The sequence below is a fragment of the Mesoplodon mirus genome, assembly GCF_964341445.2.
Source record: "Mesoplodon mirus genome assembly, chromosome: 9".
Lineage (NCBI taxonomy): Eukaryota > Metazoa > Chordata > Mammalia > Artiodactyla > Ziphiidae > Mesoplodon > Mesoplodon mirus.
In genome coordinates, this window is record NC_138985.1 from 9,415,616 (window position 1) to 9,440,542 (window position 24,927).

The 24,927-nt window shown below is 47.2% G+C and overlaps 1 protein-coding gene across 1 annotated transcript in view; it reads left to right on the top strand.

The window, feature by feature from the left end:
- DDC (dopa decarboxylase) overlaps positions 1-24,927 on the top strand; it is an 83,552-nt gene that overhangs the window by 11,639 nt on the left and 46,986 nt on the right. The window contains exons 2-4 of the mRNA XM_082632698.1: positions 6,973-7,201; positions 9,290-9,403; positions 11,481-11,600. Of these exons, the coding sequence (XP_082488824.1) occupies positions 7,001-7,201; positions 9,290-9,403; positions 11,481-11,600 (435 nt within the window). The 5' untranslated portion in view covers positions 6,973-7,000. The remainder of the gene's footprint in view (positions 1-6,972; positions 7,202-9,289; positions 9,404-11,480; positions 11,601-24,927) is intronic.

Genomic DNA, 24,927 nt, shown 5'->3' on the forward strand with positions numbered 1-24,927 from the left:
AGGAGCCTACGGTCCTTGCCCCATGTCCTCAGCCTGACTTCCGTCTGGGGAAAAATTTTAGCCAAAGAATAAGTTTAATCAGAGAAGTGAGAAAATGCAGAAACAGAGGAAAACAAAGGAGACCAAATCATAATAGTTTAGTCGTTAAGCATAGTCAAGGACTTTTAGTTCCTCCTTAAGGGCTAAAAGGGCTATATACAATTCTGAGCCATGTCCTGTGAGCTGTCTTATAGATACTGAAACCTCCACCAGGTGGAAGAAGTGAACTACGTGATGACCAGGCTGTAGCCATGACATAAGCTACCACAATTCCGAGAATGGGCCTCAAAGAAATGAAAATAAACCGACCCTGGAACTGAAGATTAATTGTACCTAAAACAGTCAAGATGTTGCTGGTCAGACCACTGATGACCAATTTCAAGGTGACGGTCAGAGCTGACGGTGCTGTTTCTGCATGGAGCCCCTCCTTCAACCTATAAAAGCTCTTGCCCACTGGTTGTAGGAGGGAGGGAGTCAGCCTTTGGACAGGTGACTTTCCCCCCACCCCAGCTCCCCTGTTGCTGGCATGCAAAATATAGCAAACTTTGCTTTCCACCAACCTGGCCTCTTTATTGGCTTTTGGGAGGTGAGCAGCTGGACCCCACTTTCAGTTACAATATCGTATGATATTTGTCTTTCTCCGTGTGACCGACTTCACTTAGTATGATAATCTCTAGGTCCATCCATGATGCTGCAAATGACAGTATTTCATTCTTTTTCATGGCTGAGTAATATTCCATTGTATCTATGTACCCCATCTTCTTTATCCTTTCATCTGTCGACGGACACTTAGGTTATTTCCATGTCTTGGCTGTTGTGAATAGAGCTGCTATGAACCTAGGGGTGCATGCATCTTTTTGAACTAGAGATTTGTCTGGATATATGTCCAGGAGCGGAATTGCTGGATCCTAGGGAAGTTTTATTTTGAGTTTTCTGAGGAACCTCCGTCGTGTTCTCCGTAGTGGCTGCAGCAACAGTGTAGGGGGGCTCCCTTTTCTCCACACCCTCTCCGGCACTTCTCAGTCGCAGACGGCTTGGCAGGACACGTGGGCTGTGCCTCAGCTTTGCCACCACTGACTTCACACCTGGGAAGAGCCTAAACGTCTCCTCCTCCTGTAAACCGAGGGTAGCAATAGCGCAGACGTAGTAACGCATGCAGTGAGTTAGGGTAGCCCGTTTGGGTCGCTATTCCTATCTCTCCCTGCCCCACCCTCAGACCCCCACAGGCTGTGTTTCCCCGGCTCCCAGGACACCTGGATCCTGGTAGCCTTTTGCCAATGGGAGGCTCTGGTGGGAGGCTTCAGGGCAGAGGTATCCACCTCCTTGGTGGCGCAGGCTGTCTCCTCTGCGGTGCCAGCTCCTTCTGGGCAAGGCTGACCAAGTGGCCGCTTTGCACAAATGACCCGGGTACCCCTGTCTCTAAGGCTCCTAAATACCACGCTGTTAACTAGAGTCTTAAGATAGACAAAAGATCTTAGGGGGGTGGGGGTTTTTTGTTTTGTTTTGTTTTGAGGCACGTTGACAGACTGCCATCCTTTTTTTTTTTTTTTTTTCGGTACACGGGCCTCTCCCCGCTGTGGCCCCTCCCGTTGCGGAGCCCAGGCTCTGGATGCGCAGGCTCGGCGGCCATGGCTCACGGGCCCAGCCACTCCATGGCACGTGGGATCCTCCCGGACCGGGGCACGAACCCATGTCCCCTGCATCGGCAGGCGGACTCTCAACCACTGCGCCACCAGGGAAGCCCCAGACTGCCATCCTTATTGTTAGAAAGCTCTCATTGTTAGAAACTTCCTGACCTTCCCGGTTAGAAACATTTCTCCTGTTGGGTTTATTTATGCTCTTTGTGCCCACAGAGAAGATGGCCATCAAGAAACCAGTCGATTCAGGGGAAAATCAGCCAATTTAGCTTTGTGCCTAGATTGATACTTATGTGCTTGAGGTTAAAAAATAGAGACAAGGCCTCACAGTCCCAGAGGGAGAAGTGCTTTTTGAAACATAAATTACAGTTTATTTTTCCTGGAATAGTGTAAAAAGAAAATGTAAACACTTTTCTTTTTATCCAGATAGAGAAGGAAAACCAGGAAATGTTGAGTGAAGGGCCCAACGTCCCAGGGTTTGAAACAAGACCAGCGCTTGTCTGTACCGATAGGCAGAACCACGGACAGACACAAAGCATCTTGATCCCGGTCCACTGGCCCCCAGAGGGGTGGCCTCACTCAGACCCTCATACATTGGGCATGGCTGGCCCTGCTCTGACAATGCTGGTGTGCAGTCACCACACAAGCTCTGCCCTGAGGCCATGGGCACCAGTCCCACCCACCTCCACTGCCAGGGAAGCATCAGCTAGAGCCTGGGTTCCAGGGGTCCAGAGAGGGAGATATTTCCAGCCAGGACCACAGGGACTGCTGGGGCCAGAGCAGAGGGAAGCCCAAATCCAAGATGAACTTCCGGGGCCAAGACTGGGGAAACCGAGTCAGTTCTGAGCCTGCAGGGTTAGAGGCTCTGCATGAACCGAACACCAGAGGTCCGGGGTTGGGGTGGAGCGGGTCAGGATTCCCTGGGGAAGGGGCCCATTGTTCTTGAGCCGTGATTGTCCCCTGTGGCCTTTTTGTGGCAGGTATGTGATGGGCTGTTGGCTTAAAGGTAGAGAGTAGGAGCTAATATGTCAGAAAGAAAACGTTCCGAGGACAAAAAGATTTTCCGTTCATTCGCTGGTTCATGCACTCATTCATTTATTCATTCCCTATTCAGCAAACGTTCATAGTGCTAACAGTGGCCAGGGTCTGATTGGTCCTGAGAAAGCAAAGTAAAGAGTTCAGGACTCTGCTTGGAGAGCCAACAGTTAGCAAAGGGTGTCAGTGGAATGATAAAGCACAAAAATGAATGACCCCCCAGGTCAGCCAGGAGGTCCAAGGCCGAGCAGGTGGGGCTCACCAGGCACTTGCGTGTCCCACAGGGGCTGCACGGGAAGTACCGTGGCTGTAGCTGCTGGCGGGGGCTACGATCAGATTATGTCAACAGGCGCCGTTTCAAGGCCTGGAAAGACATCAGTCACAGCCTTTTATCATCATCTACATCTTTCAGCCAATATTTGCCCAGCTTGGAGGCATGAAATATCAAACAGCTCCAAAATGAACACAAGATTCTCTGTGGCTTTGCACCAAAAGCCTTCTGGAAAGGTCTTTGTGGGAAAGAATTGACAAATAAGTGACAGAATGATTCGAAAATAATAATTAGGTCTTGCAATTTGGTAGTATTTCTTTGGGGGGGCAAGTAGGCGTGTCTGTCAGTTTATTTTTTTCACGAGGCATCCCGGTTTGGCCGTCGTGCTCTTGCATTCCCATTAGAAGGAAGCAGCTGATGCTCCGGGAACCCAAGCAACTTTCTTACCGTTTGCACAGCTCCTCCCCTGAGGCTTCAGCTTGTGCAGTGCAGGTGCTACCCTTTAATAGGGCAAACAGAGGTCGCGCGAGTATTTACTCTAAAAGGCGTTTTAAAGAGTCATACGCAAGGAACAAATCACAAAGAAACAGACCCTGGGATGTGACTGCATAAAAACTAAAATTCTCATCGGTCAGAATAAAATTAAAAGCAAAACTAGGTCAAATAAAAATGAGGAAAATGTCTGCAAAATATATCACACACTTAGGGTGCAAGTATTTATTATATTAGAGCTCTTGCAGTTAAATAGGAGGACATCTAACACCCTAGCAGAAAAGAAGGCAATTAACAAGCAATTCATAAAAAAAGAAATGCAAAGAAGTGTGAGAAAACTATTTGACTTCATTAATCAAAGTAAAATGAAATCATGAATGCCTGCCAGACTGGCAAATCTTAAAATGTATCTCAAAGCCTAGTATAAAACTAGGGTTCTCTCACACTCCCTGTGGGAGAGTAATTTGGTAAAAATATGTTCTGGGGACAAGTTTGGCCATAAAATCTTAACACGCTAAAATACATATCTCTATAATAATTTGTTCTAAACAAATGATAAGATAAATGCTTTTTAAAGAAAATTTTAACACAAAATAAAGTGTGCAAAAATAAAAGTAGGAGGTTGTATATTTCAGTGCTTTATAGAAAATCTAACAACTAACATGTGTTGAACGCTTATTTTGTGCCTCTAGTCCTTAGCTGTTCCCACGTACTTACCTAATTATCACACAAAAAACTATTTGAGGTAGAACTTTATTACGGTGTTTGTTTTCAGTTGAGGAAAACAAGGTTTTTACTGCAGTGGCATCCATGTCAGGCTGTGCAGAGTCTTTCAGTTCTTGATCATGAAGCGTTGGCCATTGGGCTACACCAACTCTTCCCACTAACGTAAGTGAGAACCGGAAATGATGTAAATGTTCAACAATAGTGATGCACATCCTGAATATAGCACATTCGCACTGTGAAACACCACGCAATCGGGAAAAGTCATGCAATAGAAAAGTATTTATCAACGTGGGAAATGTACTCGTAATTGCTTTGTGAAAAAAACAAGCTAGCAAAAAGATCTGCCATTTGATGCAGTTTTGGTTGAATTTGAATCAAGTCAACTAAAAATACTTCAATTTGAGGTAAGACCCAGTTTCACTCTATGTGAGACATTTGACATAATCAGAGTCATTCCAAATGAAAAATTAACTTCAAAGCCTGCAGACCCAGGGAATTATAAACCTGAAGCTATATGTATAAAGCTTCATAGCTTTGCACTAAGAGCCTTTGGGAAATCTGGGCATGATATTTTGAATGATAAGCTTCCTTGACCTGCAGCCTATGAAACACAAAGGTGCAATGGAAACTCAAAGACTCACTTTGGTTTTTCTCATGCTGTTATTTTAGCATTCGCTGTTGCTATGATTTAGAATTGTATCCTATATTGTATCTAGTCCCTGTCACTGGGGCATTCACTACCCCCAAACAATAATATGGAAATGGGGGTTTGGTCCAGTCACTGACCTTGAAGAAACCTGGAACCTTCCATGGGATGGCTTTCATGGAGAACATCTGAACAAAGAACATCGGAGAGAATTCTGAGAGAGGAAACATACTGTCAAGCTGATTCCCTTTGATGAAGACTCCCTCCTTGGTCAAACCCAGTCAGGCTCCAATGAACCATCTTCCTGAGTAGGTCCTCACTTCAGTGAGTTGAGCCCAGCTGTAACAGAGAATCATGTGAAGTCGGTTTCTCGAGGAAGCCTCTACCCATGGGGTACAGTCCAGATTACCTTCCTCCACCTGGACACCCAGCCCAGCTGCTCTTAGTAATGTCCCATCTGTTCCCTAACCCTACCTGTCGGCTATACATCCCCACTGGCCCTTGTGATATCGGGAGACAGTCTCACTCCCCTATTGCAATAGTCTTGAATAAAACCTGTCTTGGTGTGTTTAACATTAAAATTGTCAAAAAGCAAAGCAAAGCGAAGCAAAGCAAAGTAGTACAGACAGTGGGAAGCAATGGAAGAAGTATTGGGAACATGATATAAAGGTCAGGGTTTATGCTAATTACAGTGGAGGTAGAATCACCCCCCAGCACTTACTCCCATAGGAAAATTACTCTTGACTTATGAAGTTTTGAACTATGGGAGGAATTCAGAAATGCATCCCTGGCTTAGCACACAATTGTCTCATAAATATAAGAAATGATCTGGAAGGGCGTGTGCCAGAATTTTGAGAGGTGGCATTCTTGATGAATATTTTTCTGTGTGTTGGCCAAGTTTTCTGTTTTGAAAATACAGTCTATGCTTATTATTCGCGGATTTTCTGTATGCAAGTGTCACTCTTTGCTACAATTCATTCGTAATCCCCACATCAGTAGTCGTGGTGCTTTCATGATCACTCAAGGATGAAACATTTGAGTTGCCCAAATGCACTTGTGCCCAGCAGAATCTAACCAGGCAATGCCCTGCCTAGTTGTTTCAACGAGCGGGTCTATTTAGTGCCACATTTTTGTGTTATTCGTGGTTATTTGACTATTTAAAATGACCCCCAAATATAGTGCTAATATGGTGCTGAAGTGCCTTCTAGGGGTCCTCCATGCAAGAAGGTTGCGATGTGCCTTAGGGAGAAATCACGTGTGTCTGATAAGCTTCATGCATGAGTCAGAGAGCTGTTGGCCAGGAGTCCGAAGTTCATGAGTCAGTGCATATTAAAATAAGTGTCTTTAACAAGAAACACATAAAAAAAGATTATGTATTGATTGATTGACAAAAATGTGACCAGAAACGCACAGGAATGTAACCTTGCGTTTCCCCAGTAAAGGTCCAGTGTTTGCTAATTCATGGAGACTTTATGGAATGTTACTACCACAGAGGAACAGGATCACCTGTACATTGTTATGTGATGAGGAAAGAAAGCATGATTTTTGAAAAGCAGGCTGTATGCAGGGGTGCAGTTCCATCTGGTGATGGAGTCAAGGTAACAGAAGAAGACTCACTGATGGGGGTTATGCTGCCCGGGCTCTGGTCTGAGTGCTGTACTCATGCCACGCGACTGCCTTCATATCTTCTGCAGAGATCAGCACTGTCATATGCTTTTCTCAGATAAAGAGAGAGAGAGGCTCAGAGAGTCTCTGTCCCACAGCTAGTAAAGAGCAAGGCAGGACTTGGACCAAGGCTTGTTATTAAAGTTGGGATGGACCATAGAAATTAATGTGTGCCCTGGTCCATTTCACGGATGCAGGTAGAAAAAAACGAGACATGGCATTGTCTTCAGCTGAGTAGCTGGTGAATAGCACAGTAAGCTCTTTGCTGCGGTCTCCAAATCCAGGGTCATTTCTACCCCATCCAGACAAGGAAGGGAAGTGCTGCTGACTTGGGGTCTGGTGGACTCCAGGGTGTTTGGGTCTCCACCCAGGCAGCCCCAGCTGTCAGCTCGCTTGGAACTGCCCTGCTCCAAGTGAGACCTCATCATGTTTTCAGACTGGTTTCTTTTCTCTTTGTGCAGGTTTTGCCTCGGAGGAAGCCCGGTCACCATGAATGCACATGAATTCCGCAGGAGAGGGAAGGAGATGGTGGATTACGTGGCCGACTACTTGGAGGGCATCGAGGGGCGCCAGGTGTACCCTGACGTGGAGCCTGGCTACCTGCGCCCCCTGCTCCCCACCGCCGCCCCCCAGGAGCCAGAAACATTTGAGGACATCATTAAGGACGTCGAGAAGATCATCATGCCAGGGGTAAGCCTGTGTCCAAGATCGGAAAACAGGAGGGCTAGTGCTAATTTAATATTGATACTTACTGGGCGTCAGGCAATTCATATGAATTATTTCACCTAATCCTCACAACCATTTCCTTGGATAGAAACTTTTTTATTTCTATTTTATAACTGAGGCAACTGAAGCCCAGAGAGGTTGGGTGATCAGCCTAAGGTCACACAGCTAGTAAGTGATGGAGCCAGGATTACAACCCAGATCGTGTGGGCTCCAAAGGCAGTGACTGTGCTTTCCCCCCAGCCCCACAGTTTGTCACCGAACCGACTTGGGTCCGCTCACCCATGTGCAGTAAAGCCGATCTACTGACACCAGGTTGTGGTGAAGGAAGGGGCAGCGTTTATTGCAGGTGCCCAGCAAGGAGTCCTGGACAGCTAACGCTCGAAAAACCCCGAGCTCCCCGATGGGTTTCAGCAGAGCATTTTTAAGGCCAGGTGAGGGAGGGGAGTCCCGGGTTAAGTCATCAGCTAGTGCACAGTTCTCTGATTGGTTGATGGTGAGGTAATGGGGCAGGGTTCCAGGGGTTAACGGTAGCAATCCTCAGGCACCAGTAGGTCTGGGGGCTACATGCTCATGGTCACCAGGTAGTTAATATTTTCCGTTTGGTGAGGGTTTTAGCATTGGTAAGACAACTCAGGAAATATGTGCATCAGATACTGTTATCTGGGTACGTCAGAGAGGAGACACAGCAGAGGACATGGGGGAGGGGTCTGTCCCGGGAGGGCCCCAGGGGGTCCTGCTCTCTTACAAGGTTAGACCCCTACCCTGAGACCCTGATAGGTGAGAGAGTCGTCACGTGACTGTTGAGGAAATGAACCCCTAGAGGCTGGTTTCAAGTAAGTTAATTGCTCCAAATAAAGCACACTCTTACTATTTCGTGTCCAGCAGAGGGGAGATCACGCGTGTGGGAGAAACGTTTCCTTTATTTTATTTGAGAAGAGGGGCTGCGTGGTGCTGCGTCCTCTCTGAGGCCAGTGTGCCTCGGTGTGGGGTGCGCCAGGGGCCGCAGACGGGAGTGGGGAGGACCCAGGACAGTCGTCCCCCCAAGAGTCACTTGGCGGGGAGCAGACAGCAAAGGAAACTCCACTGCGGCTTCATGCTTGCGCGGTGCGATGTTGCCTGCCCAGGACTCGCCTAAAAGCACGTTCACTGCTGTGGCAGGAGGGGCCCCAGACCCTCAGCCTTACCCTCTCATCTGCAGTCAGGACCCCGGGGCCTGGGATCTCAGGACCCGGGGCTCAGCCCCTGCCCGCGGGGTACTGGGCCTCCGGCCTCAGCTCCCTGATAGGTCCCTCAAGCCCAGGGCGCCTCCCCTCTCTCGTCCTCCCTGGAGTTCCCGTGACATTTGTGCTTTGAGCGGAGCACAGGATTCCGGTTCTCACCTGCCGGGAGGTTGTCTGTGCAAACATGAGAAGCTGCGCAGCATCAAACGCCTCCCAGGAGTTCGGTTAAATGTCAGGCCCCGGGCTGTCCTGGCTGTTCTGCAGCTGCAAACCCCACCGCTAGCATCTTGGACAGCGCGTCCACTTCTCACGGGGCTGAGGCTGGGCGTCCGAGGTCAGGGTTCCTGCAGATTCCCCTGCTGGGAGGTTCTCATCCTGGCCTCTCCTCCCTGCGGGGGTGAGGTGAGGGGGGCCCACCCTCACCATCTCATCCTACCCATCACTTCCCAAAGGCCCCAGTGCCGGGCACATCGCACAGGGTTAGGGCTTCAACACAGGAATCTGGGGACACACACTACAGACCGTGATGGGGGGGCGCAGGGCGACTGTGGAACCCAGAGGCTTTGCTCCATTAGCAAGGAAGGGATTGTACGGGAGAGTGAGGGGCAGCGGTGAGGCGGCTAAAGAAACCCCAAAAGTCAGACCTCTTTTATTTGGATATAGACTAGTTTTTGGAGTACTTTCAGGAAAAACGGTCTCGTAACAGGAAGAGATTGGGCCCCAGGGGCGGGCCCCTCACTGGCACGTGCTCCTGGCCAGGATTTAAAGCAGGGCTGTTCTGAGAGAATTGGTTGGCCACGGCCGCCCCGAGTGACCGCCGTGTCCCGCACAGGTAACCCACTGGCACAGCCCATACTTCTTCGCCTACTTCCCCACGGCCAGCTCGTACCCGGCCCTGCTCGCGGACATGCTGTGTGGGGCTATCGGCTGCATCGGCTTCTCCTGGGTGAGTGTCGGCAGGGGCGCCCTGGGGGTCCTGCACGGGGACGTGCACCCAGGACTCAGCCGGCGAGCAGGTGGCGGTGCTCCCGCAGGAGGGAGGTGGACTCAGCCCTGGAGTGGGGGTGGGGGGGCTCATGAGGGCATTTGGGGAAACAGAGGGGGAGTGATGTCCACATGCAAAAGCCGGTTCTGCACAGCAGTGTGCTTAGAGGTACGTGGCTTGCATTCCAACCGCAGCCAACGGCCCTGGAGCTTCTGCAGCCCCAGCACGTCTCCCAAGCGGAACAGGGACCCCTGTACAATCTGCAGTGTGAGAAACACTTCTGCCTTCATCCCATCCCCTCTGTTCTCGCCCACGCCTGCCGTCCCGAGAGAGACCCCAGCCCGGCATAGCGGGAAGGAGTCCTGCCTTCCCAAATGCAGAGCGCTTGGAAGGAGGGCTGCCTGCTGACTGCGCCTGAGGCCCCAGGGCTGCCCACGCGCCGGGACTCCTCCCCAGGCCAGGCTCTGCTCTTGGCCTTCTGGGTCCAGAGTGCCTGCCTACTTGCTTGTGCCTTGGAGCCGAGCGGACTCATGACCCCTGCGTGAGGCCTGCAGGAGATGTGGGTCCCTGAACGCACGGGTGGAGCTGCCCGCTGCCCCTGCCACCTTCCCCTTGCCCCCAGCTCCCCACTTCCGCCCCCCACTGCTCCTCTTTAGCTTGGGGTCCGCCGTTGCTGGGGGAGTGGGCCTCGGCGCCCCAAGGAGCAGGGTTGGAGGGTCACACCCAGGTCCTGCTGCAGTTCTCGGCGGACAGCAGCCTGGGGCCGCCTGTGTGGCTTCGGGGACCTTCCTTTGTCTGGGCTGAGCACACCCTCCCCTAAAGGACATGCCTTACATCAGACACCACGGCAGAAGAGCCATCCAGGGTGATGCTAGCATCTTTCCAACTATGTCTGTCCTTCCCGAGGACAGTCTGATGGTCTGGAGCCTTGGAGGGCTTCCTTGCTGTCTCTAAGGTCTGCTGGCCAAGCCCCGGGTTCTGGGCAGTGAGAAAGGTCCCCGTGCCTGGAGCCAGGCTCGGCCAGGATGGAGTGGGACCCTCCGCGTGGGGCTGGCCAGCAGTGCCCGGGGAGCTGGACCACCACAGTGAGACCCACATGGACGGGGAGGTCCGTCCACCCTCAGGCGGAGTCTGGGGCCAAGCTGCCCCTCCCCGCTCCGAGCATGGAAGGCAGGATCAGAGGCCTGCGGGGGCTCCCGGGGCTGCACCTCCTCTGCTCAGCCCGTCTTCGCTCCTCCCACTGTGACTGCAGAGCAGGGTCCACCAGGGAGCCTTTCTGGCTCCTTCTGTAAACGGGTGGCTGAATGAGCTCCCTGCGCGGGCCCAGTGCGGCTGGGGAGCAGGTCATCGCGACGGTCACTGCCTTCCTGCCCAGCCATCCTCCTTGAGGCACCGTCAGAGAGCATGTCTGACACCTTCTGGGGGCATTTGAACAGCATCTTGGATTGGGAGAGTTTAGTCTGGGTGGGATTCAGTGGAAGGTTTTCAGCAAGACCTGGGCCCTTGCTATGGCCCCAGCCCTGAGAGCTTCCTGCTGGAGAAGCGTGGGGTGACGTCAGAGTCAGAGGTGACGTTACCAGGGGCCCGTGCCTACGGGTGGGGCATGTAGAGACCTGCAAACCCCTGCAGGCAGTGACCTTGGACTTCCAGCGGCCGACCTGGGCCCCGGGGATGGTGGCTCCTTCCATGCTTCTCCAGGTGCCGGGGTCGGGGGGCGGAGCCGAAGGTCACGTGTGCCGCTCTCGGCACCAAGCTCCCCCGCAGTGGTCCTCGGTGATGCCTGGGGGTTGCTGGGCGGGGAGGACGGGTCCAGCCTCTGCCCCTGCTTCTCTGGGAAATCTGTGACGGGAGAGCCCACCTCCAAAGGGGTTCCCACCCAGGGAGAGGCCTTTTGAAAATGTTGAGAGCTTTTTGCTAAGTCGCTCCATCAAAGGGAGGGGAGTAAGGAAGCCCCCCTGTTTGCCCCTCCGCTGGACCCCAAGCTGGCGGGAAGCTGCGGGCGGCCAGCCTACGGCTCACCCTCACCTCCCGCCCACAGGCCGCCAGCCCGGCGTGCACAGAGCTGGAAACAGTGATGATGGACTGGCTGGGGAAGATGCTGCAGCTGCCTGGGGTGTTCTTGGCTGGAGAAGCTGGAGAAGGGGGCGGGGTGATCCAGGTAAGGCACAGAGGGCGGGGGTCCCACCTCTGGGGTGCGCGGGCTCCCAGAAGGCAGACAGCAGCAGGTGGGCAAGAGACCCTTGAGCTTCCTGTGTGCTCATGTTTCTTCTGGAGAATAAGCAGAGCTGAGCCTTAGGAAAGCTCTGGATCTGGATTCGGATCCCCGAGCCAGGCCCCTCTCTAGGGTGGGCAGAATAGTGGCCATCGCTTGGCTGGTGCACAGCAATAAAAACAACAGTGGAGCTTTGCGTGGTTCCCCATTGCCCGCCAATGTGCTGGAGCACTTCCCAGGCCTGGACTCACTTAATTCTCACAACGCTATGATTAGGGGCCATTTTAAGATTCCCATTTTACAGGTGAGGAAACTAAGGCTCAGAGCACTCAGGGAACTTACGCCTTGGTTCCCAGCTGGTAAGTTCTAGAGCCAGGGTCTGAGCCTACACCCATGTGACCATCACTCAGGGACATCCTCAGTGGCAGCTGTGGCCACCTGCCGCAGAGGCTACTAGAAACAGCTGCACCTATGGGAACCCACCGTTCACCTAAAGATGCTGCCTTTTCTATGCGTTGATTTAATTCATTCTTCACCTGACATGTACCTTTGAGCGCGACTACGTGCCAGAGGGCCCATCAGGGGACAGGACACACACAATGACAGTCACGGGAACATCTGCGGCACAAATGCCACTAAGAAAACTTGGAGTTCTTAGCTTTCTTCTTTTCTTGCAGGGAAGAGGGATGTTCCCAAACCCACTGCCCTCCTAGGGAAAACAACCTTTACTTTGGAGGAAAAGGAATTTCATTTTTCAGACACCGTCTTCTCTCTAAGAGTCTGTCACGGCAGTTGTGATTCTCTCCACTCAACGATGAGAACTGAGGCGTGTTTGCCTCAGTGTGAGGTCACCTGCTGGAGTGGCCACCTGTGACAGGATGCGAGCCCCAGGCTCCAGGCCCGAGGCTGCTCAACCGACCGGGGTTTTTAAACTCCCATGTGTTTATTTTCTGACAAACCTGTTATCTTACAGTTCTGTAGGTCGGGAGTCTGAGGTGGATCTTACTGGGCTACAATCAGGGTTGACAGCTTGGAGGCCTTTTCTAGTTTCTAGAAGTTTCCCGCATTCCTGGGCGATGGCACCTCCTCCGTCTTCAAGGTGGCTGTGTTGCATCTCTCTGACCCTTCTTTCATGGCCACCTCTCCCTCTGACCACACATGAGACAGGCTCTTCATGTTTCAGGATGCATGAGATTAGATCAGGTCCATGCAGATAATCCAAGATAACCCCCCTCCCCTCCTGTCAAGGTTCTTAAATTAATCACATTGGCAAGGTCCCTCTTCCTTGTCAGGTAGAGGGTCACAGCTTCCAGGATGAAAGCATGACATCTTTGGGAGGCCTTATTCTCCCAAACACAGGCAGTATGGCTCAGGGTCAGGGAGGGAGTCTTCCTCTACCCTCACAGATTCAGATTCAACAAGTCTTAGGTGGGCCCGGGAATTAGCATTCTAACCTGCATGTCAGGTGATTCTGATGCAGAGATGGTGACATGCACTTTGATAAATGAGCCTTGTGCTGTGACCCATGGCTGAGTTCTCTGTGATCCATGGCCTATCTACTCTCTCAAAGTAAATCTTTTGTCAGATTTCTTCTGTTTATGGTGGGATGCCTGAGGTGAGGATGGGTAGTGAGACACGTCAGCAAGGGCAGGTGTTAGTGGTAGGCAGGTTTTTCATAGGGGATATGATATAGGTTGGGTCAGTTGGAGTCCTGGCTGGCATGCTCGGATTCATAAAAGCAACAGTCAGGAGGAGGGTTTTGATAATGAAGTTGGCTGTGTAATTCTGGCACGTAGGGATTATGGAATGCTCCCAGGATTAGGATGGTTGTGAAGATGTTTATGATGATGATATTGGCAGATTCTCTAGGAAAAATAGGGCAAATGGGCGTGCTGCCTGGTCCCCGCTGAAGCCGGAGAAGAATTCTCCCTCTGTCAGATCGACTGGGGCCCGGTGGTTTCTGCCATCGTGGAGATAAATCACATCATGGCTCCAGGTCGGGCTGGGAAGCTCAGTCACAGATGCTCTTAATGATTATGCTTCAGAGTGTCACCGATCCGTCTATCAGTAGGACTGATAAGAGGATAACTGCTGTGTCACCTCATATGAATCAGCCCCACCTCTCTGTCCCCTCCTACCTCACCTCTTTGGTCACAGCACTTTCCCTCCTCCATCAGCGATTCTGAGTGGGGCTGGTGAAAATGAAGCATTAGCCACGGGTGAGCAAAGTTTCCATACGATGCTCTGAAGGGGACTTAGACGTAGCGGCAACAATGATTTTTCTCACAACTGCAAACATTTCAGCCACCCTGGACAGTTTTCTGCTGGTCAGAGGTGAAGCAGCCTGGGCAACCTTGGAAAAACCACACACAAAGATATGAGTTCTCAGCTGCTTCCAGCTTTAGGGAGGGGACTGCTGTACGTGGCCCCCTTCCACGCCCCCGCCCCCCGTCAGTGAGCTGCATCTCACCTTGCAGTGGGGAGGGTTTCCAGTCCCCAGCACATGGGTCCTGATGCTCTGGGGTTCCACTGCCAATGCAGAGCAGAGCCCGGCTGTGGGCAGAACAGAAAGTGGCCATAGTAAGAGCAAGAGAGGGGCTGCGATGGGGGCCTGGGTGTTGAATTCTATTCGACTCAGTTCCGGGCCTGGGGCTGATCTGATAGTTATGACAACCTGGACCCTTGAAGTAAACTTACTTTCTCTTTGTAAGTCCACACATTTTGCCAAGATCTACTTTTTCCATTTGTGCTATTCATCTTGACCCCAACCCCCAGCATCTGGGAAGCCCTATTAATCCAAGGCTCAGATCTTCCCTCACCTGGGGACATTTTAGTCATTGCCTCTGGGCCACTTCACTCTGTTTTTCAGGAGCTTCCATTTTCCACGGATTGGGCACCTCTTCCATAATTTCTAACTTTCTTTTGTCATTTTCTTTTTTTTTTTTCTTGTCATTTCTCTTATGTATTTTTGGGGGACTTTCCCATGGTTTTTTCTACATCATCGTCTCCATTTTCCACGCTGCCAATTGATTGCCTTCCATGTCAATTTTGGTTCTGTTGTTCCACTTAAAAGTATCATCCCCTTTCTACCTATGAAAACTAGACATCCATTAGAAAAATGGAAGAGATGCAGAAACATTTAGGGGCAGCTTCCTCCCAGTGTTATTTTAATACCTATGTGTTTGTGTCTGTGTGTGTGTACCTATATGCGTACGTAATATAAACAAAACTGGGATAATGCAACACATCATACAGGTTTTCTGTGTCGTGTTTTACTTACTATTTTATTGTGAGCATTTCCCATTGTTTAAATAGTCTTTGAGAATATTATTATTGCATGATTTTCTATGATGTGTCACAATTTATATAAATAGGAGATACAGTATATATATGGTGTCACATCTTTCACTCCTATAAATCGTATTTCAAAGGACACCCTTTAGGATGAAGGTTAACAATCTCCTGAGAAGATCCTCAGCTTTCTGCTGGGGCTCCCCTGGTTGAGTCCATATTCACCACACATGCTCCACCCAAAATCAAAACCAAACAAAAAAGTTTTTCTGGGTCACTGGAGATTATAACTAAAATAATTTCACATTCAGTTCTTTTCAGCAGCCCCAGCTGATTCCTCTAGTTTGATACGTCTCAAAAATCTTAACAACTACCCTGTCAATCAAGGTGTGTGTATTATAATAATAGCTACTTTGTGTTGCACACCCACTCTGAGCTAGGCTGTGTTTTAGTTTTATTTCTTGTGTTTAATGTGCTCATTTTTCAACCTCCAAATATTTATCAGGCTTGATTGGATTATCAACAACCTTTTTCATAGATGAGGAAACCGAGGCCCAGGAACGTCACGCATGGGACCCAAGGGCAGGAGCTATTTAGAGGCAAGGCTGTTGTACGTGTGAGCTGGACTCACGAGTGTTCCACCAGCCTGTCCCTGACCCTTTGCTTGGGTGAATGTTCAGAGGTGGGCATGCTGCCATAGGCTCCATCTTTAAATTATCTCTTCTTTGAAAGACAATCCCATTTTCCAGAAACAGCAGAAGCCCCGGCATTTGGTTATAGGAATAATTCTGACATCACTCAGCCCAGGATTCAATTCAGTCCCCCTTGGAGCCCACCCACCCAGTATGAGGCAGGAATCCCGCCCTTCCCACTGACAAGGCTGATTGTCTGTAATTTGCGAGGTCCTGGAGCGCCTGAGCCTGCTGACAGACGGGGGGGGGGCCCGGATGCGGGGGGAGCCCCTCAGAGGCATAATCACAGCTGCTGGGCGTCCGCACCGTGACGGGCGTCTGCATTAAATGGCAAATCATCCTTTGATCTGGACAAACGGGGCCATGAAAATGGTCTCTTAATTGGGTTTGAAAGCTCTCTTGGAAGAAAAGCCCATTTCCCGCCGTGTATGGGGTGACACTTGAAAACCCAGAAGATGAAAGGACATCTCTGCTCCCAGCATTCACAGCCGAGCGCCCGCGCTCACTGCATTTCTTTCTGCCTCTTAGCGGCTTTGCCATGGCAACCTTTGTCTGAGTCAGGAAAGCAAAGGTATCATTACTGTTCTCAGAGCAAGAGCGGCTGCCCCTGCCCCTACCTCGGCCCAGATCTGCTTCCAGCAGAGGCCTGGAGACCCGCTCATTCTCCTGTCCCAGTCCCTGAGCCATGACACTTATGGATGGCTGGCTGACAATTATTTCACTGGGCAATTTTTTGTTTGTTTCGAGTTTTATTTTAAATTCTTCTTGTCAACACATCTCCTTAATGCTGACTATATTTAGTGAAACTTCCTTTAGAAGTGTGTAATGACCCTTTCAGCTATAACTATCCCTGTTAATATTTTTTAAAATATTTTAAAATTCCACATATATGTGATACCATGTGGTATTTGTTTTGCTCTGTCTAGCTTATTTCACTTAGCGTAATGCCCTCTAGGTTTATCCATGTTCCAAGTTTATCCATGATAAGGTTTCCTCTTTTTTTGTTAAGGCTGAAAAATATATATGAATATATATATATATATATATGAATATATATATGTCACATTTTCTTTATTCTTTTTTTATTTTTAAATTTTTATTGGAGTATAGTTGATTTACAATGTTCTGTTAGTTTCTGCTGTACATCAAAGTGAATCAGTTATACATACACCTATATCCCCTCTTTTTTAGATTCTTTTCCCATATAGGTTATCACAGAGTACTGAGTAGACTTTATTTACATCAGGTCCTTATTAGTTATCTATTTTATATATAATAGTGTGTATGTGTCAGTCCCAATCTCCCAATTTATCCCTCCCCCCTTACCCCCTGGTAACCATAAGTTTGTTTTCTACGTCTGTGACTCTATTTCTGTTTTGTAAATAAGTTCATTTGTACCCTCTTTTTTTGGATTCCACATATAAGTGATCATTGGGCATTTTTTTGAAAAAGCACTTTTTGTTGCCTGGAGAAGGGGAGTTTTCTTTCAAGACATGGACCGAGCCCAGAGGAAAACCCGCAGTGAACTGCCGTGGTGATCCAAGCCTTTCCTTAGAGTGTGGTTCAAAGGAGTGCGGCCACTAGGGGGTGATGAGAGATCCAAGCCTTCAGACAGAGGATGGCGTTGGGGGGGAGCTGCACTCACACAGGAGTCAGGTGGGGGGGTGGGTGGTAGGGTGTCGGGGATTCCCCTCCCTGGAGCTATGCCTTTCAATGGGCTTTGCATGTTCCACGTCTAGGGAGAATGAAGGAGACAGTCGACAGGCCCTGACACACAAGATGGGGACACAGGAGGAAAGCAGCCACGCGGGGGGATGTGTGAGGTCCAGTGCCTGCCCTCAGGGAGCTCGGATCTCCTGCCGAGGAGCTTTGCCAGCTGTTTCTTTAACCAGATCTAAAACCGCAGGGTCTAAATCCGTATCTAAAATCATTGCCAGTGAAAATGCGACCTGAAGGAAATGTAAAACCCATTTTAGAGGCTGAATTGAGGAGATTACATATGTGTATATAGGAGTCCATGCATTAGAGCTACACAGCTATACAGAAGTGTGAGTGAATGTCTTTATCTTCCTGGAGGATATAAGTTGGCTTAAAAGAAAAAGTAAAATCATCGAAACAGTAAAAATAAATAAATAAATAAATAAATAAATAAATAATAGGAAATCAGGATCAATGAAAGGGGGAGAAAATATTAACGAGAGGTTAACCTCTTTACTTTATTGTATATTTCTCTGTAAAACTCTAAAATCTTTTTTTAAATAGATCTTTATTGGAGTATAATTGCTTCACAATACCGTGTTAGTTTCTGTTGTACAACAAAGTGAATCAGCCATATGCATACACGTGTCCCCATATCCCCTCCCTCTTGAGCCTCCCTCCCACGCTCCCTATCCCACCGCTCTAGGTCATCACAAAGCACCAAACTGATCTCTCTGTGCTATGTGGCTGCTTCCCACTAGCTATTTTACATTCGGTAGTGTATGTATGTCCATGCCTCTCTCACTTCACCTCAGCTTCCACCTCTCCCCGCACCCATGTCCTCAAGTCCATTCTCTATGCCTACATCTTTATTCCTGCCCTGCCCCTAGGTTCATCAGTACTATTTTTTTTTTTAGATTCCATATATATGTGTTAGCATATGGTATTTGTTTTTCTCCTTCTGACTTACTTCACTCTGTAGGACAGACTCTAGGTCCATCCACCTCACTACAAATAACTCACTTTCGTTCCTTTTTATGGCTGAATAATATTCCATTGTATATATGTACCACATCTTCTTTATCCATTCATCTGTCTGTGGGCATTTAGGTTGCTTCCATTACCTGGCTATTGTAAATAGAGCTGCTATGAACATTTTGGTACATGACTCTTTTTGAATTATGGTTTCCTCAGGGTATATGCCCAGTAGTGGGATTGCTGGGTCATATGGTAGTTCTATTTCTAGTTTTTTTAAGGAACCTCCATACCATTCTCCATAATGGTTTTATCAATTTACATTCCCAGCAGTAATGCAAGAGGGTTCCCTTTTCTCCACACCCTCTCCAGCATTTATTGTTTGTAGATTTTTTGATAATGGCCATTCTGACCTGTGTGAGGTGATACCTCATTGTAGTTTTGACTTGCATTTCTCTAATAATTAGTGATGTTGAGCAGTTTTTCATATGCCTTTTGGCCATCTGTATGTCTTCTTTGGTAAAATGTCTTTGGTAAAATTTAGATCTTCTGACCACTTTTTAATTGAATTGTTTGTTTTATTTATATTGAGCTCCATGAGCTGTTTGTATATTTTGGAGATTAATCCTCTGTCCATTTTTTCATTTGAAGATATTCTCTCCCATTCTGAGGGCTGTCTTTTCATCTTGTTTATGGTTTTCTTTGCTGTGCAAAAGCTTTTAAGTTTAATTAGGTCACATTTGTTTATTTTTGTTTTTATTTCAATTACTCTAGGAGGTGGGTCAAAAAAGATCTTTCTTTGGTTTATGTCAGAGTGTTTTTCCTATGTTTTCCTCTAAGAGTTTTATAGTGTCTGGTCTTACATTTGGGTCTTTAAGCCATTTTGAGTTTATTTTTGTGTATGGTGTTAGGGAGTGTTCTAATTTCATTTTTTTACATGTAGCTGTCCAGTTTTCCCAGCACCACTTACTGAAGTGGCTGTCTTTCCTCCATTGTGTGTTCTTACCTCCTTTGTCATAAATTAGGTGACCATATGTGTGTGGGTTTATCTCTGGGCTCTCTATCCTGTACCATTGATCTATAGTTCTGTTTTTGTGTCAGTACCATACTGTCTTGATTATTGTACCTTTGTATTATAGTTTGAAGTCAGGGAGCCTGATTCCTCCAGCTCCATTTTTCTTTCTCAATATTGCTTTGGCTATTTAGGGTCTACTGTGTTTCCATACAAATTGTAAACTTTTTTGCTCTAATTCTGTGAAGAATGCCACTGGTAGTTTGATAGGGATTGCATTGAATCTGTAGAGTGCTTTGGGTAGTAGAGTCATTTTCACAATGTTGATTCTTCCAATCAAAGAACATGGTATATCTCTCCATATGTTTGTATTATCTTTAATTTCTTTCATCAGTGTCTTATAGTTTTCTGCATACAGGTCTTTTGTCTCCTTAGGTGGGCTTATTCCTAGGTATTTTATTCTTTTTTTTTTCAGTGGTAAATGGGATTGTTTCCTTAATTTCTCTTTCAGATTTATCATTGTTAGTTGTTATAGGAATGCCAGAGATTTCTGTGCATTAATTTTGTATCCTGCAACCTTACCAAATTCATTGGTTAGTTCTAGGTGTTTTCTGGTGGCATCTTTAGGGTTGTCTATGTATAGTATCATGTCATCTGCAAACAGTGACAGTTTTACTTCTTCTTTTCCAATTTGTATTCCTTCTATTTCCTTCTCTTCTCTGATTGCTGTGGCTAGGACTTCCAAAACTATGTTGAATAACAGTGGTTAGTGTGGACATCCTTGTCTTATTCCTGATCTTAGTGGAAATACTTTCAACTTTTCACCATGAGTATGATGTTTGATGTGGGTATGTGATATATGGCCTTTATTATGTTGAGGTATGTTCCCTCTATGCCCATTTTCTGGAGAGTTTTTATCATAAATAGGTGTTGAATCTTGTCGAAAGCTTTTTCTGCATCTATTGAGATGATCACATGGTTTTTATTCCTTACTTTGTTAATATGGTGAATCACACTGATTGATTTGCATATACTGAAGAATCCTTGCATCTCTGTGATAAATCCCACTTGATCGTGGTGTGTGATCCTTTTAATGTGTTGTTGGATTCTGTTTGCTAATATTTTGTTCAGTGTTTTTGCATCTGTATTCATCAGTGATATTGGTCTATAATTTTCTTTTTCTGTGATATCTTTTTCTGGTTTTGGTATCAGGGTGATTGTGGCTTCATAGAATGAATCTGGGAGTGTTCCTCCCTCTGCAATTTTTTGGAAGAGTTTGAGAAGGATGGGTGTTAGCTCTTCTCTAAATATTTGATAGAATTCACCTGTGAAGCCATCTGGTCCTGGACATTTGTTTGTTGGAAGATTTTTAATTACAGTTTTAATTTCATTACTTGTGATAGATCTGTTTATACTTTCTAATTCTTCCTGGTTCAGTCTTGGAAAATTGTACCTTTCCAAGAATTTGTGCATTTCTTTGTGGTTGTCCATTTTATTGACATATAGTGGTTTGTAATAGTCTCTTATAATCCTTTGTATTTCTTTAGTGTCAGTTGTGATTTCTCCTTTTTCATTTCTACTTTTATTGATTTGCGTCATCTCCCTTTTTTTCTTGATGAGTCTGGCTAAGGGTTTATCAATTTTGTTTATCTTCTCAAAGAAGCAGCTTTTAGTTTTATTGATCTTTGCTATTGTTTTCTTCATTTCTATTTCATTTACTTCTGCTCTGATCTTTATGATTTCTTTCCTTCTACTGACTTTGGGGTTTCTTTGTGCTTCTTTCTCTAGTTGCTTTAGGTGTAGGGTTAGATTGTTTATTTGTGAGTTTTCTTGTTTCTAGAGGTGAGATTGAATTGATATAAACTTGTCTCTTAGAACTGCTTTTGCTGCATCCCATAGGTTTTGGGTCATTGTGTTTTCATTGTCATTTGTTTCTAAGTATTTTTTTATTTCTTCTTTGATTTCTTCAGTGATCTCTCAGTTATTTAGTAGTGCACTGTTTGGCTTCCATGTATTTGTGGTTTTTACAATTTTTTTCTTGTGATCGAATTCCAATCTCATAGCATTGTGGTCAGAAAACATGCTTGATATGATTTCAATTTTTTTTAATTTTCCAAGGCTTGATTTGTGACCCAAGATGTGATCTATCCTGGAGAATGTTCCCTGTGCATTTGAGAAGACAGTTTTGGTGCACTTTAGGTGGAATGTTCTATAAAGATCAATTAAATCTATCTCGTCTATTGTGTCTTTTAAAGCTTGTGTTTCCTTATTTATTTTCTGTTTGGATGATCTGTCCATTGGTGTAAGTGGGGGTTTAAAGTCCCCTACTACTACTGTGTTACTGTTGATTTCCCCTTTCATGGTTGTTAGCATTTGCCTTATGTATTGAGGTGCTCCTATGTTGGGTGCATAAACATTTATAATTGTTATAGCATCTTCTTGGATTGATCCCTTGATCATTATATAGTGTCCTTCCTTATCTCTTGTAACTGTCTTCATTTTAAAGTCTATTTTATCTGATAACAATATTGCTACTCCAGCTTTCTTTTGATTTCCATTTGCATGGAATATCTTTTTCCATCCCCTCGCTTTCAGTCTGTATGTGTCGCTAGGTCTGAAGTGGGTCTCTTGTAGACAGCATATATGTAAGTCTTGTTTTTGTATCCATTCAGCCAGTCTGTGTCTTTTGGTTGGGACATTTAATCCATTTACATTCAAGGTTACTATTGATATGTATATTCCTATTACGATTTTCTTAATTGTTTTGGGTTTGTTTTTGTGGGTCTTTTTCTCCTGTTGTGTTTTCTGCCCAGAGAAGTTTCTTTAGCATTTGCTGTAAAGTTGGTTTGGTGGTGCTGAATTCTCTTAGCTTTTGCTTGTCTGTAAAGCTTTTGATTTCTCCGTCGAATCTGAATGAGATACTTGCTTGGTATAGTAATCTTGGTTGTAGGTTTTTCTCTTTCATTACTTTAAATATATCCTGTCACTTCCTTCTGGCCTGCAGAGTTTCTGCTGAAAAATCAGCTGATAACCTTATGGGGATTCTTTTGTGTGTTATTTTTTGTTTTTCCCTTCCTGCATTTACTATTTTTTCTTTGAATTTAATTTTTGTTAGTTTGATTAATACGTGTCTTGGTGTGTTTCTCCTAGGGTTTATCCTGTTTGGGACCTTCTGTGCTTCCAGGACTTGGGTGACTATTTCCTTTCCCATGTTTGGGAAGTTTTCCACTATAATCCTTCAAATATTTTCTCAGACCCTTTTTTTTTCTCTTCTTCTTCTGGGACCTCTATAATTTGAATGTTGGTGCATTTAGTATTGTCCGAGAGGTCTCTGAGATTGTCTTCAATTCTTTTCAGTCTTTTTTCTTTTTTCTGCTCCTTGGAAGTTATTTCCACCGTCTTATCTTCCAGCTCACGTATCCGTTCTTCTGCCTCAGTTGTTCTGTTATGGATTCCTTCTAGTGTATTTTTCATTTCAGTTATTGTGTTGTTCATTTCTGTTTCTTTGTTCTTTATTTCTTCTAGATCTTTGTTAAACATTTCTTGTATTTTCTCAATCCGTGCCTCCATTCTATTTCAGAGATTCTGGGTCATCTTTACTATCATTACTCTGAATTCTTTTTCAGGTGGATTGCCTATTTCCTCTTCACTTTTTTGGTCTTGTAGGTTTTTACCTTGCTCCTTCATCTGTGACATATTTTTTTGCTGTCTCTTTTTTTTTCCCCTTTTTTTATGAGTGGGGTTGTGTTCTTGTCTTACTGATTGTTTGGCCTGAGGCTTCCAACATTGAATTTTGTAGGCTGTTGGGTAGAGCTGTGTCTTGGTGCTGAGATGAGGACCTCCTGGAGACCTCACTCTGATGAATATTCCCTGGGGTCTGAGGTTCTCTTTTAGTCCAGTGGTTTGGACTCAGAGTTCCCACCGCAGGAGCTTCAGCCTGACCCCTGGCTCGTGAACCAAGATCCCACAAGCTGTGCAAGGGTGGCCAAAAAAAAAAAAAAAAAAAAAGAGAGGAGAATGATAAAGTAAAACATAAAATTAGACTAAGAAACTAACAGGTATGTTAGAAAATAAAATAAAAATATAGATGAAACAACAACTGAAGCTAAAACAGAACCACATAGTAAAAAAGAGGAGAATGAAAGGTGGAAAAGGCCTTGGCTGTGGAGGGCGGGGCCTAAGCAGGGGCGAGGTTTAGGCAGTGGGAGGGGCCTATGCTTAGGACCCACAGGGCTGGAAAACGCCAGGGGGATGGGGGCTTAGGCTCAACAGAACAGAAGGGGCCCAGACGTGCCTCCAGCCTCTGGTGTCAGAGGGCGGGAGACCCCACCTGGGAGCCCAGCAGGCTTGCTGGGGTTGAGTGGACATGGCAATCACCCTCCACTCCTCTCCTGCTCCTCGGGTCCTGGAGGGCCCCTCCCACCTGCCTCTCCTGATCTTCCTGGCCTCCCTCCTATGCCCCCAGGACCCACATGGCCTGGAGGGGGCTTTGGAGGGCGGGGGACCAGCCTGGGAGTTCAGCGGGCTGAGTCTGAGTGGGTGGGGCAAACGCCCTCCGCTCCTCTCCCGCTCCTCCTAGTGGGCCCCTCCCACCTGCCTCTCCTGTTCTCTCTGGCCTCCCTCCTATGTCCCCAGGACCAACCCAGCCCAGAGGGGACCTCTGAGGGCTTAGGACCTGGTCCGAGAGCCAGGCAGACTTCCCTGGCCGATTGGGCAGGTAAAAAGTTGGGTGCACTCCCCCCTGATCTGACCCCCCACAAGGGTCCCTTCAGGCATGGGAAACCCTCCCCCCTCTCAGCCACCTCTCAGGGGCATTGGTCCTGTCCAGCCTCCATTTCTCCTCCCCCTTCAGTCCCCCCACGTCCTACTGGTTCCCTTGGGGGTTCTGCCCATTTCCTTGGGCGTCGGGGTCCCCCACCAGCATCCAGCAGCCACCCTAGTTGTGGGGAGGCGTGAACTCTGTGTCTTCCCACACCGCCATCTTGTCTCCGCCCCCCCTAAAATCTTATAAATCTTCTCATAGTCAACAAAACTCTACCTTTTAAATTTTTTCTTTCTAATGGTAATACTGTTCAGCTCCTGGTTTCTTCCAGGATTTACTAAGATTCTGTGATCAAGAGTAGGGGGAACAGGAAATTTGATTATAAATGTGGGGAGGTTCCCGCCGGGCAGATGTGGGCTCACTCCTGACCATGCCACCTCCTAGCTGCTGATTTGGGGCAAGTTACCCTCTCTGAGCATAGTTTCCCACCCTAAGATGATAAAATTTTTTTTTTTAAACAGTTCCTTTTATTTACTTATTTTTTTAAATTATTTATTTATTTATTTATTTATTTATGGCTGTGTTGGCTCCTCGTTTCTGTGTGAGGGCTTTCTCTAGTTGCGGCAAGTGGGGGCCACTCCTCATCGCGGTGCGCGGGCCTCTCACTATCGCGGCCTCTCCCGTTGCGGAGCACAGGCTCCGGATGCGCAGGCTCAGCGGCCATGGCTCATGGGCCCAGCAGCTCCGTGGCATGTGGGATCTTCCCGGACCGGGGCACGACCCCGCGTCCCCTGCATCGGCAGGCGGACTCTCCACCACTGCGCCACCAGGGAAGCCCAGATG